The sequence below is a fragment of the Semicossyphus pulcher genome, unplaced genomic scaffold, assembly GCF_022749685.1.
Source record: "Semicossyphus pulcher isolate SPU_LCO1_2020_fin unplaced genomic scaffold, fSemPul1.0.p SCAF_22, whole genome shotgun sequence".
In the NCBI taxonomy this organism is placed as follows: domain Eukaryota; kingdom Metazoa; phylum Chordata; class Actinopteri; order Labriformes; family Labridae; genus Semicossyphus; species Semicossyphus pulcher.
This window is the reverse complement of record NW_027211696.1, coordinates 14,069,378-14,081,714: the sequence shown is the minus strand read 5'-3', so window position 1 is coordinate 14,081,714 and position 12,337 is coordinate 14,069,378. Positions and strand designations below refer to the sequence as shown.

General features: G+C 43.4%; 1 protein-coding gene across 1 annotated transcript in view; it reads right to left on the bottom strand.

Annotated features, from left to right (window-relative positions):
• pcsk5a (proprotein convertase subtilisin/kexin type 5a) overlaps window positions 1–12,337 on the bottom strand; it is a 39,240-nt gene that overhangs the window by 15,486 nt on the left and 11,417 nt on the right. The window contains exons 10-27 of the mRNA XM_069673874.1: window positions 12,059–12,159; window positions 11,851–11,954; window positions 11,395–11,515; window positions 10,964–11,152; window positions 8,529–8,665; window positions 8,265–8,387; window positions 7,952–8,054; window positions 7,486–7,676; window positions 5,784–5,868; window positions 5,324–5,427; window positions 5,064–5,202; window positions 4,770–4,885; window positions 4,420–4,522; window positions 3,885–4,021; window positions 1,848–2,048; window positions 1,633–1,701; window positions 1,454–1,496; window positions 1,141–1,283 (exon numbers count right to left, since the gene is read on the bottom strand). Coding sequence (XP_069529975.1) covers window positions 1,141–1,283; window positions 1,454–1,496; window positions 1,633–1,701; window positions 1,848–2,048; window positions 3,885–4,021; window positions 4,420–4,522; window positions 4,770–4,885; window positions 5,064–5,202; window positions 5,324–5,427; window positions 5,784–5,868; window positions 7,486–7,676; window positions 7,952–8,054; window positions 8,265–8,387; window positions 8,529–8,665; window positions 10,964–11,152; window positions 11,395–11,515; window positions 11,851–11,954; window positions 12,059–12,159 — 2,209 coding nt within the window. The remainder of the gene's footprint in view (window positions 1–1,140; window positions 1,284–1,453; window positions 1,497–1,632; window positions 1,702–1,847; window positions 2,049–3,884; window positions 4,022–4,419; window positions 4,523–4,769; window positions 4,886–5,063; window positions 5,203–5,323; window positions 5,428–5,783; window positions 5,869–7,485; window positions 7,677–7,951; window positions 8,055–8,264; window positions 8,388–8,528; window positions 8,666–10,963; window positions 11,153–11,394; window positions 11,516–11,850; window positions 11,955–12,058; window positions 12,160–12,337) is intronic.

Here is a 12,337-nt window from a genome sequence, read left to right as displayed (position 1 = left end):
ACGATGCAGCACGCGAAAAGTCTTGACCGGAAGTCATTTATCGCTTACCGCCCGGCACATTCACCGGTGTCCCCAGAGGCTTTATCGTCTCAGACTATAGCTGATGGGATCTGAGATTGCTGCAAGTTGGACAGTGTGCAGGAGTTTACTTGCAATTTTGACTGATTTTTTTCCTCTCCTACGCACCTGTCCTATGAAACAGATGTGCAAAGATTTTCTCTACGTTGAATAACCTAAATACATACCTTTAAAAAAATATCTGTATTTGAAATAATTAGAACTAACCTGGGAGGACAGTTTAAGGAACCACAGCTTAGTTTTGCTAGCAGGTCAATTTTGGCCAGACTTCAGTTACTGGTCACTCCATCAGGCTAATATTAGTTATACAAAATGTATGATAATCTTATAAAATATGATTGCATTGTCATACATTTAATTACCCAACATAAAAGAAAGTACAGACAGTAATCCAAACTATCTTGATCTTGTGTAACTTTTAAATGCTGCTCTTAAAATAAACATCAGTTCTGATAAAGGAATAATCTGGCATGCATATTGATAATTTTTGATACCTGATAATACCACAGTAACTTTGCCTTCCACAGTTGTACAATGACTTTAGTGCCATATTTCAGTCATATTTTAATATTACATTATATTATAAAATATAAAAATATTTTATATTCTAATAATAATTATATCAATATATTATATTAATATTAAGTTATTTTTACGACACACTACATTTCAGAGGAGATACATCTTTTTACTTCACTAAATGTATCTTATAGATAAAGTTTTGTTTTGAATTTTACATACAGAACATGTGATTATTGTATAAAATATGATGCAGCGTAAAACAATATTTTAACTCTAAGTATTTACAATTAATATTCAATAGTAAAATGCCTCTTACACATTCATATATATCAGTTTTAACGCCTTAAGTACATTTATATAGCACTGCTTTCATACTTTTACTTTACTAAATTTTTCAATACTTGACTTTTACTTTGAAAGGAGTATAATTAGATTTTCTTGTATGGCTACTTTTCCTCAAGCGCAGGGTCTGCAAACTTCTTCCAGCACTGTAAACATCGCTCCATGCCTTCATGTCCTGACCGCGTGGGGCAGTTTTACCTGATAAGAAGAGGTCGGTCTCACACCAGTAGCACTCGTGTTCGTCGCAGCTCACACAGTTCTCATCACACGGAACGCAGCTCATCTCCTCTTCCACGCTGTACGTCTTGGCCGGACAGTTTTTGTAGCAGCCATCCTGAAAGCTACAGATAACAAAGGCAGTCTATACCTGAACTTTCTTTTTTTTTTCTCACGCACTCCAATCCACTCTCACTGCAAAAAAAAAAGGGCCCCTTTTCTTTCTAGCATCGCACTGAAGTGAAAGGAAGAGAGGTGAGATCACACATGGCGGCAGCGCGGCACACAGCCTTACTTGTAAAAGCCCTCAGTGCAGGACAGGCAATGCCTGGGGTTATCTGTTGGAAGCAGACAAAGAACTCTCCTTTTAACCAGGAACTACCAGGAGAAAAGTGTTGAACAAGGTCGGAAACACACCGGGAGGAGAGCTCGGGTTTCTGTTGGCAGCTTTTTGGTAACTGAGTCTGTACTTACACAGGACACACTTCCTGCAGCCCTCCTCACAGGCCATGCAGTCGTCGTAGTCTGGATCCTCAACCTCACCTGGGAAAAAAAGGACAAGAGAGCTTAAAAAAAACGTAAAGAAAGAAAGGAGTGGACAGGCTAAGACAATGCCTTCCAAGGTCATCCTTTTTTACACAGCAGATAAAAGAAAACCAGCCTGTGAATGCCGCCGTGACCTTGTTTACCTTCTCCACACTCCAGCTTGGCACACGCTCCATCAGAGACGTAGTAGGAGGAGTGACACTTGAGGCAGCGGGCGGAGCCGGTGCACAGGCGGCAGTGGTCCGAGCACGGCTCACAGCTCCTCTCCTCGGTGTGATAAAAGGCCTCGGGACAGGTGTCCACACACGCGCCTTGGTACAAGTAACGCTCCAATCCGAACTTATCTGGAGGACAAACAGGAAATCGTGCTGTGAAGATGTTTGATGTTGAACTTTGGCTGAACCTCGGCTCGTACAGCTGCTCGCGGACGCGCCTGGGTTTTCGCTCAGCCAGTTCCAAATGTCTCTTCACTTCTGTTTCACTGACACTAAGTGATGCACAACACACTCTGTATTAACTTTATTTAACACTTCTTAATTAACAATGCATGAAAAGGCAGAATGTATGCGAAAGGTGTCAGAAAGGAAACAATCACTGACTCTGTTGTTCCTCTTTGATCTACAAAGCACCTTTCATCTCATTACTTCAGTTTTACAGCTTGTTTCATTGTTTTAATTCAGACGTAAAGATTAGATAGAACCAAGTATGTTCCTAAGAAGTTAGTGAAGAACTGACTAGAGGTAAATGTAGAGTAAATACTCAACCTGCTATTGGTTGAACTGGTGAGTAGAGAGTGTGCTTTTTAAAAGTACCACCAGGAGCTGCCTGCGTGGAAGTATTGCAGTTCTGAATTAATATTGTTATATAATGATTATTATTTATATTATTATTATTTTGGGGATTTTTTTTGGGAGGATCTGCTTTGCCCGTCATGTTAATAAGTGACTCTGAGACTTGTTTTATCATTAGAGTGACTAAATGTAGGGAAAATTACAGATTAAACAATAAAATTAATTATATAAAAGTTAATGATCGCCTAAAACTAGGGATGCACGATATTATCGGCACGTTATCCGCCGATATTGGCTTGAAAATGAACTATCGGATATCGGCCAACACGGCGATATAATTAATAGAGATAGACCGATATGGTTTTTTCAGGGCCGATACCGATACCGATTATAAGTAGTCAAGGAGGCCAATAACCGATATTTGGAGCCGATATTCATTTGCAGTAAAAGTTAAAATATTGGCGTCAAAATTTTGAATAATACGAACTCCAACACTTAACTTTGTTTAAATGCCTTTAAGCATATGTTTATTAAACAAACAAACAAAAAGCGTTCCCAGGGTCAGCAGCATCTCTTATAAAGTTAACTGAAAATTTAAATAATTAAATAAATAAAAAACTTCCTGAAGTTTTATAAAGTAAATAAAAGAAAGTTAAATGAAATTTGCAAAGAAATGAACTCTTATCGGCCGTCAGATTAAAAAAAAAAAGTTAAAAAAAATAAAAGGCCGATGCCGATATGCGTCAAAATGCCGATATCGGCCTATCCCTAATAATTAACCGATAAAATAATGGGCTGCTGCATACATGATTTAATGCCCGACCTCGGCGCAATGTCCCCGGCGCGAAGAAGACCTGTGCGGTGCAGCGTGATGACGTCATGTGTGTCTACCTGCAGCACGAGAGAGTTAGAAGCCAAAATGTCCGTGGTGTGGAAGTTTTTCAAAGTGTCCGAAATAGATAGCAAAACTGCTGTTTGCAATGACTGCTCAGCTTCGGTGACGCGAGGAGGAGCCAAGGCAAAGTCTTTCAACACTACAAACTTGATTAACCATCTCAAGACCCGTCACCCCAACCGTTGTAACAAATGTGATAAGAGTATCACCATTATACTGTACGCTAACTCCAATACAGAAGAGAGTTGATGATCTCTGCAATTAGGTGTGCGGGAAAAAAATATCGGTAGCGGTATTGGTAATCGGTTAAATGAATTGTAAAATATCGGCATATCGGATATCGGCCAAAAATCCAATATCATGCATCCCTACCTAAAACCTATAAATATAGACACTCTTTAATCAAATCTGCTTCTATTGTTCTTCTATCTTACAGGTACACACACACAGTATATACACATGCTAACACACAGCATGATCCGCTTGTTCCTCACCGGTGTCACAGCTGGTGCAGTTAGCCGGCCCGCCCTCCACACAGGCGGCGCAGGTGTGGTCGCACAGGTGACACCGGCCACCTGACTGGTACTTGCCCTTGGCACATTCCAGCAGGCAGCGGCCTTCGTCCAAAGCCCTGCAGCCGACAACAACATCAACAACACTTCTGCTGCGGCGTCACAAAAATCAACAGCTATGAATTATTTCTATGCTAATGAGCTGAACTCATTTACATCCCAGCGTGGAGCATATGGCAGAGTTAAACAGAGGAAGCTGAGCGTGTTGACACAGGGAGGAGGAGGCGGAGGAGGGGCGGGGATGCTTTGTTAAGCTGGGATTTTTTTATGTGTAATATAATGTAGTAGTTTATTATGATGCATAACAAAGAAAAGCAGAAACATCCCCTCTGTTTAGCATATTAGCTTCACTCTTCATCATTTTATACTCCACAACATGCTGAAACACAGTTCTCTCTCACTGCGATGTGTTCGTTTCCCCTCTGACCCTGAATCTTAAAGGTCGAGTCCAACTCACCGTGAAGAATCACAGCTGATGCAGTCTTCTCTCTGCGGCCCCGTGCACTTCAGACACGTTTCATCACACGCGCGGCACTCTCCGTTACCGTCGTGGTACTCTCCTGATGGACACGCAGCAAGAACATGATGCTGACTGAGAAATAAATAACCGTCTGAGGCGTAGAGGTGGGCTTAATGTCAGATGCAAGAGAATACCACGACTCAGATGAGTCAGATTGAAGATAATAATACATATCACCGTCTGAATATGTACATAAGACCGCCTTTGTGCTCCGTCTTAAAGCTGCATGATAAGCATCTGACAGCAGCGAGTGTAACATGTAACCAGGAAGAGGATGCTTGACTGACCGTCTGTGCACTCAGTGTTAACGGCACACACTCCCTCCTGCAGGCTGTGACCGCTGGAACAGCTGCTGCAGTTCCCCCGGCTGGGCCCCGTACAGGTGAGACAGCTGGCGTCACACCTGAGGAGGAGGGAACGCAGACTGAGCACACAAACACACACACTGACCAAATGAAAAACTACAAACACAAGCGTGGAGACGAGCACACACACACGTACAGAAACCAAACACCAGAATGCGGCCTGCCATCAGCAGATAAACAAACCACCCACACCTGAACACACACCAGTGAGCTCACCTCCTACACGTCCTGTGCCCATCAGCTATCTCTGGGTTTGGCTCTTTGGCGTAGAAGCCGGCGCTGCAGGCAGACACACACCTCCACTCCTCCATCAGGTAGCCCTCTGAGCACCGGTCGCACGCTTTAACACCTGCACCTGAATGAACATGGATTTATCAGGACACAAAAAGTGCTGCAAAAACTGCTTGATATCATGCATTTTATGACATTTAAAGGCCCTTTTCATTCAGTTCATGACCTTTGACCTTTGCGCTCACCTGCACAGGTAGCGCAGGCCTTGTGACAGGGCTCGCACGTGCCTTCCTCTCTGTCGTGGTAGAATCCGACCGCGCAGCTCTGCTGGCACCGATTCCCCTGCAGACTGCAGAGAGGGCGGACAGAGCATGTGGCACCGTGACACACGCACACACACACACACTTAGCCAATCATGTGACAGCGTTAAGATGAGTCACTGCAAGCGCAAGTTTCCAACCCACAACACACCACCACAAGTACTTGTTGAACTGAGTCAGTGAAATCCGGAAGCTTCTAACTCAAACAATATGGTACACTTTCAAACAGACTGCAGAAAGAAGGGAAACACTTTTTAGGACAGAAATATTCTAATTGTTCCGACGACATTAACACAGAAATAATCAGTATTCTCGGCAGCTGAAAGAGACGGAGCGGTGTTTACCGAGCAGTTCATTCAAGCACCATCAGAGAGTTGGCCTCACCTTGTGTCTGGTTTGCATTCTGTGCAGATGCTGGACGAGGTGCACTTCAAGCAGTTTTCGCTGCACCTTCTGCACATGTTCGCATCTGTGGGGAAATTAAACAATACACATGGAATAAACATCAGAGCGATTAATCAGTCTTACTCACGCTCCTCTCAACTGCAGTTACATCAACTGACTATTCATTAGCGGGCTCATACGCAGCTGTTTTCACACAGTGAGTCATGGATGCTTTAAGGTTTAGTCACTCATTTTGTGGAGTACAATTACAAAAACATGAGACAAAACAAACCAATGTGGTCAGGTTGAGGTAAGTCTCTATAGGGCATCGGGACAAACTTTACCTGTAATAACCTTCTAATGTTTGCAATCTATATGGATGCTTCAAACTGCCTATCACACAGCAGAACAATGCAGAGTACACACTCACTTCCAAATGCAAAGCATTTTTTTGAGCTGCTGAAACGTGGACATGAAAGTGATGGAGAGGTAGCTGCTGTTTTATTATCTAAAAATCAGGAATTTTTTTTAAACAAAAAATGAAAACATTACATCAATAATATGCACAAATAAGGTGTGCAACAGCTCATCGTGTCTGGTTTTAAAGTGGTAATCTTGAAGATTAGTTTTGTTCTCTTTAGCGCCACCTTATGGCGATAAACGGTAATTACACGAGCACACTACAGCGTTGTATGTCTTCATCTGAGCGTCGAATTAGTTTCTTTTTCTTTGGATTTTCACTTATTTCTGAAGTTGTATCTGTAGTCATCCATCTTTTCTTTCTTTGTTCAGCCATAGTAGATTACCGTTTACTCGCAACACTTGCAGAGAGGAAAAGCAGCCGCTTAGCTCCGCCTACCCTCTCTGGCAGACCAACCACTGCTGGGTGATGGAAACTCGTTACTAACTGGGCGCCGCTTGTGATTTTCTCCAAGAATGTCGCCACAGTCTGTAATACTGCAAATGCAAAGGCTTTCATCAGTGGGCCAAAGGCTCAGTCACCATTGTGTTACCTCATTCGGCGATAAACAGTGACTTAACAGACATTTAATTAAATGAAAATATTCAGGATCATTACTTTAACTGGGTTTGTGTTTGATAGAAGGAGTTTTCTGTTATATCCCATTTGAACGTTGAACACTGAAGGAAACGGGAACGTAAACAAGCTAGTTACCATCGTAAAGCTAAGCTAATGTTACAGCTCCTAAGAAGAGACACTGTATTTAACTACTTCTTCATCTTTTTTTGGGGTCTTAATTACCTCTTTTTTGTTTTTGGAAAGAGGAGACCTCGAAGGGTAATTTTCCTCCTGATAAAAACCCTCTTACAAGATGAACACTAAAAGAAACCTAATCCAAACAAGCTAAACTCCTGGAAATGAGCTAAGCTAACGTAGCAGCAGCAGTTACACTGACATTTAACGTGCAACTGCTTAATTCAATGTTTTTAAAGGGTTTTTATTATATTTTTATTATTTATATAATATATTTATTTTATATATTTTAACACATCTTTAGATTTTTTTTTTTATAACACGTTAAAAAAACTATATTGTAAAGTTTAACCAGTGAACTCTCCCCTGTTTTTTAGGCTTCCTTCATTATCAGGAGGCCTGGTCAAATTATATATTGTTATAAACATAGATATGAATGAACACAGACAGCCCAGCCCAGGCTTGATTTTAAGTCCATAAAAAACCAACCGTGGTCGAGGTAGTAGTTGTCCCCACAGATGGCCGTGCAGGTGTTGGTCCCCTCTGTGAGGTGGTGTCCAGCCTGACAGGAAGTGCACTGATTGCTGCGACTCCCGGTGCAGCTCTCGCAGGAGGAGTAGCACCTCTTACAACGCCGGCGGTCGCCCCAGAATCCCCTGGGACACTCTGATACGCACATCCTATTGCACAGACACGCACCAGAGGACATAGAGGACAGGAAATGTTACTCTGTAAATGAGGGGGAGTGGAGGACATTCTGGTTCCATTTTGACCTTTTTTTCTCTACAAACATGAAGAGTTTTGCACAACTCATAAACACATAGACAAAGAAAAGCTTATTATTTTAATTTGTAGCATGTAGAAGCTGTATTTTCTCCAATAAGAGCACACACACATACTGTACAGTGCATTCTGCATCCACTAGCTGCACTGTGCGCTGAGTAAACATGCTAACCTTGTGTTGTTCTTGAACTTTAGAAAAAAGTGTAAACACGTGACACACTGCTGCGGGCCGGGCCCCTCACAGCCGTCGTCACTGCATTCTGGGTCGCAGGGTCCTGGAAGGGCAAACACTCACATGGTCACTGCACCATCACAGCAACAACAGGGAGGCTTCAGATTGATGTTATAGCTTCATATTTACGCTGGAAAAAAACCTCCCGAACTGACGTCTGCTGTAAATCTACATTAGAGTGCATTTAGCTGCTGTGTGAGAGGTCTGAGCTGGAGGAAGGGGCAGCTTAATACCAGCTGAGCTCATGACTCACCGCTGTATTCTTCAGTGAGGTCACTATCCATCGGCATCTCGGCCGATCTGGCTCGCGCGTGATGCACGGGATACGGCCGCTCTGCGGTGCCGTAAATCACCAGCGACCACTCCTGTAACGTCCCTGTGAAACAGCAGAGACACAGAGAGAGATCAGGATAAGAGGTCTGTCCCCGCAGGCCGGAGCGGCGTTTTAGCAGCTGTCACAGATGAACTTGAATGTATGTTTTATAATACTGAGGTGTGATGAAGAGGAAGGGCGGACCCAGTTCAGAGCTGTCTCTCCTCTGAGAGGGAGTATCCTGGATCTTCAGGGCCCACTCCCCTGCTGCCCGCTCCCCCCAGCAGTGAGTCGTCATCAATTCCCAGTTCTGAAGTCCCTCGGTGGAGTCGTCAAGAGGCCTCAACAAAAACATCACATAATCATCATAATGCTACCACAGCACTACTACTACTGATACTATTGATACGACTTATACCAACAATTGTATTAATGAGCAGTACTACGTTACAAGTCTCGTATTTTATAAGTTAACTTTTATAAAAGTGGACACATATTACATTCGCTTACTTTCATATGAGCAGAATGTAAGTTATTAAGTACCAGCACCATTCCTTATCAAAAATGGCCCCCGTCATTGTTCCATCATTCTGTATATTAATGTTATCCACTGAAGCGACATTTTTCATAAATAAAACTTTTAATCTGCAAAGTCATCGGTAACTTTTTCTGTCAAATGTAAGCAGTTCAGTAAAAAATAAAACATTATTTTCATTATGTTATTAATAAACCATTTCTTATTGTGAGGCATAGGTATAAAAAGGGGAGGAAAATCAAGTGAGCCAATTTTTCATTATTTTTTTGGCCACTGGGGGGCAGCAGAACAAGCTGTAAATGAAACCTTGACACATTATCACTGCAGAACATTGATCTGGTTCAACGGCTGCTCATTTACACATCCACCAGATACACGGCTATTATAATTCATTTTGAGTTGTGGTTCCGTCTACCTAATGATTGTGAGTCCATTTTTCTCTCTCCTTTAAGCTTTGTTCTGCTCAACAACAACTCCTGTTGCACTCCAAAGGGCTGATGTTCAGTAACCGGTTTTCTATTCAGACCAAGCAGCAACCTGGGTTGAAAAATGAAGCCAACTGCAGTTCCTCGAGTGGCCACTTGAGGCCGGCTCCAGAAACACAGAAATAACTTCACGGCAGATGAAAAAATGTCAATTTTTACATTAGAAATAAACATGTTTACAGCCTGATACAGAGAACGGTTTTGTTATTAATAGCTAATAGCAGCCATATTTCAGCCTCATTTACGCAATCGAGAAACCAATGGGTGACGTTACGGTGACTATGTTCATTATTAATACAGTCTATGTTCAGAACCAGTGCAGTTCAGTTTTTTCAGCGCTCAAAAAACGCCCTCGGCGTCAGCTGTTTCTTTGGCGCTGTGCTCTCAGTGCTCTCAGTTGAAATTAATTCAACTTTCGGAAAACCGCCGCTCTCGTCAATGTCACCTCTCCCTCACCGACCGATCAATAATAATGATGATGATAATAAAGATAATTTTTTGGGCATTTTGCCTTTATTATATAGGAAAGCTGAAGAAAGACCGGAAATGTGGGCAGCAGAGAGGGGGGGAAGGGAGTCGAACCTGTGATCAGTGCGTCGAGGACTGTAGCCTTTAGACATGGGGCGCCTGCTCTACCAACTGAGCTAAACCAGCACTCCTCAAATCAAACTTTGATATCAACTTTGTATCAACAATGGCGGAGGGGATGCTAATCCTTTCTTTTTTTGCTACAGTTTCCAGGTGGAGAGCTGCTGCCAATGCCAGGACACGATTCCTTTACATTGTTTGTTTTCTTTGCAGAATTTCCTTTCAATTATTAAGCATACAGAGCAATTTAAAACAGACTGAACGGTCACTACCGATGGAAGTGGAAGTGAGCCTAGCAACAGTAAGCGCTGATGGATAGCGCTCTGAAATCGAAGTTGTGGGCGCTGCCAGCTCAGGAAAATGCTGGTAGTGGACACAGGCCCTTGTACTCCACTATGTCCACCAGCTAGTGGCTAAATGCAGCTGTCTGCTGTGTGGTGCTGAAAAGGTAGTGTATATCAGTTTAATCTTACGGGCTGAAAGACAGTAAAACACTCCACAGAGCTGAGTGGAATTGCAGGGTAATATTACACTTGTGGGTTTGTCAGTATGAGAGATTACTGTCGCATTACACATAGTAATTTGATCCACTGTTAACATAAAAATATTCATTACAGCAGCTTAAAGTAAAGGAGGTGACTAGTGTACATGGAGACTTTCCCACTAATGTGCTTTAAATCACAGTTATCCCCATTTTGAGTCTCACCAGTTCTCGCTCTCGGAGTTTGCTGGAAGTTAAACTGCATGTAGCAGAAAATTGCCAGAGAGTAATTTTTTTTCCGGAAACCTGCCCAGATAGCGGCTCCCTGATCCCCTGCGATTTTCCAGCACTGTTTGCCAAAATCCACATTTTCCCCCTAACGAGTCGAGATGCCAAACTGAAGAGTTCAGAACTGCGGAGTAAAATTTCAGTGCTCTGTGAAAAGTAATATCTGTGTGTAGAAACAGTGCAGTGAATCCACAGCAGGGAGTGAGGTAGTATTTTGGTCTCCATACATTCTGCCTGTGATTGAACATTTCTCTTAGTTTACCTGTTAGCTAGCAGCTGCGACACGGTGCCCGAAGGTGAGATGAGCGCAATGGAAAGGTCGCCGCGACGCCTGTGAGTGATGGTAACACGGACGACGACATGTTCCACATAAACAACGTGTTGACGGGGCCTGTCTGAGCAGCCTGTAGCCTCGCACGCAGACGTCAGCGCCGAGTCGGGATGAATCGCTCTGTGGTGAGATGGAGAGAGAGAGAGAATAAAGAGACACAAGTGAGCAGCGGAGATGAAAGTCGGAGGAAGGAAAGGAGCAGCAAAGAAAAAGAGACAGCCATTAAAGCGTGTGAGAAGCAGCGTGAGAGAAATCCATGTAAGAAGTGAGACAGAAATAGATAAAGTGTGATGAAAGGAGGAGGAATCAAGGGAAGCCCTGACTCAAAGAGGAGATCTCAGGCGGTGCGTGTGGCGCGGTACCTGCTCGGCTGGGCGGGAGCCTCCTCCACACACTCGTGCTGCGAGGGGACTTGTCTCCAACGCTCGGCCTCCTTCACCATGCTCTCAGCATCCAGCAGGCCGAAGCCGTAGAGGTGGCTCACTGACACACACGCACAAACAGCACATTAGCTGGGGCATAAAAGGCTGTGTAGCTTATAAAAAGACAACACACACTCCTGGGACTTTGTAGGCGTTTATTACTGTTCTGCTCCCAGTGTCTCATTAGTTCGTGTGCTCGCTGTTTGATAGTTTCCCTAAAAAGAGCTGAGAGAACATTTACCAAAATGTGCTTATCAAGCTAAACTCATCTTCTTTATTAGAAGTTTTGGGAGGTGTATGAAAAGATATCGTGTAATTATTCATTTCCTCCAAACTTCTTAAGAGAAGTGAAATAAAAAACTGTGAGAAGCTTTGGCAGAAGTCCAGAGGGACTACCTTTATATCCGGCTCCATTAACGCGCCAGTCACGAGCGAGGAGACGATGAGCTTTTGATGTCCGGACGATAATGTGCTGCACGTCCCTCCAGGTTAGAGAGGGGCTGCGGAAAGGTCAAACAGATAAAAACATCATACTCTCATCACAGCGACATAACCGTTAATGCTGCCTGCATGTATGGAGTCAGTGCGTGGGAGAAATGCTTACTTGGCTTCCAAAGTGAGAGCGATGACTCCTGCAGCCACGGAGGAGGAGAGAGAGGTCGCTGGTGTAGCACGGCTGCAGCTCTGCTGAGGGCCCAACGTGACCTGGCAAGAAAACAAGTGTGTGTTTGATATTAGATAATTGTTTCAAATCAGTCAGAGTTTATAGCTGCATCAGCGGGATACAGTGTTAAAGAGTTTTGGTCTAGTTAGGTGTCCATCAGACAGAGCGTGTTCTGCAGGCTGTAAAAGACGAGGCACACCGCATGACTGTTCTGTTGAA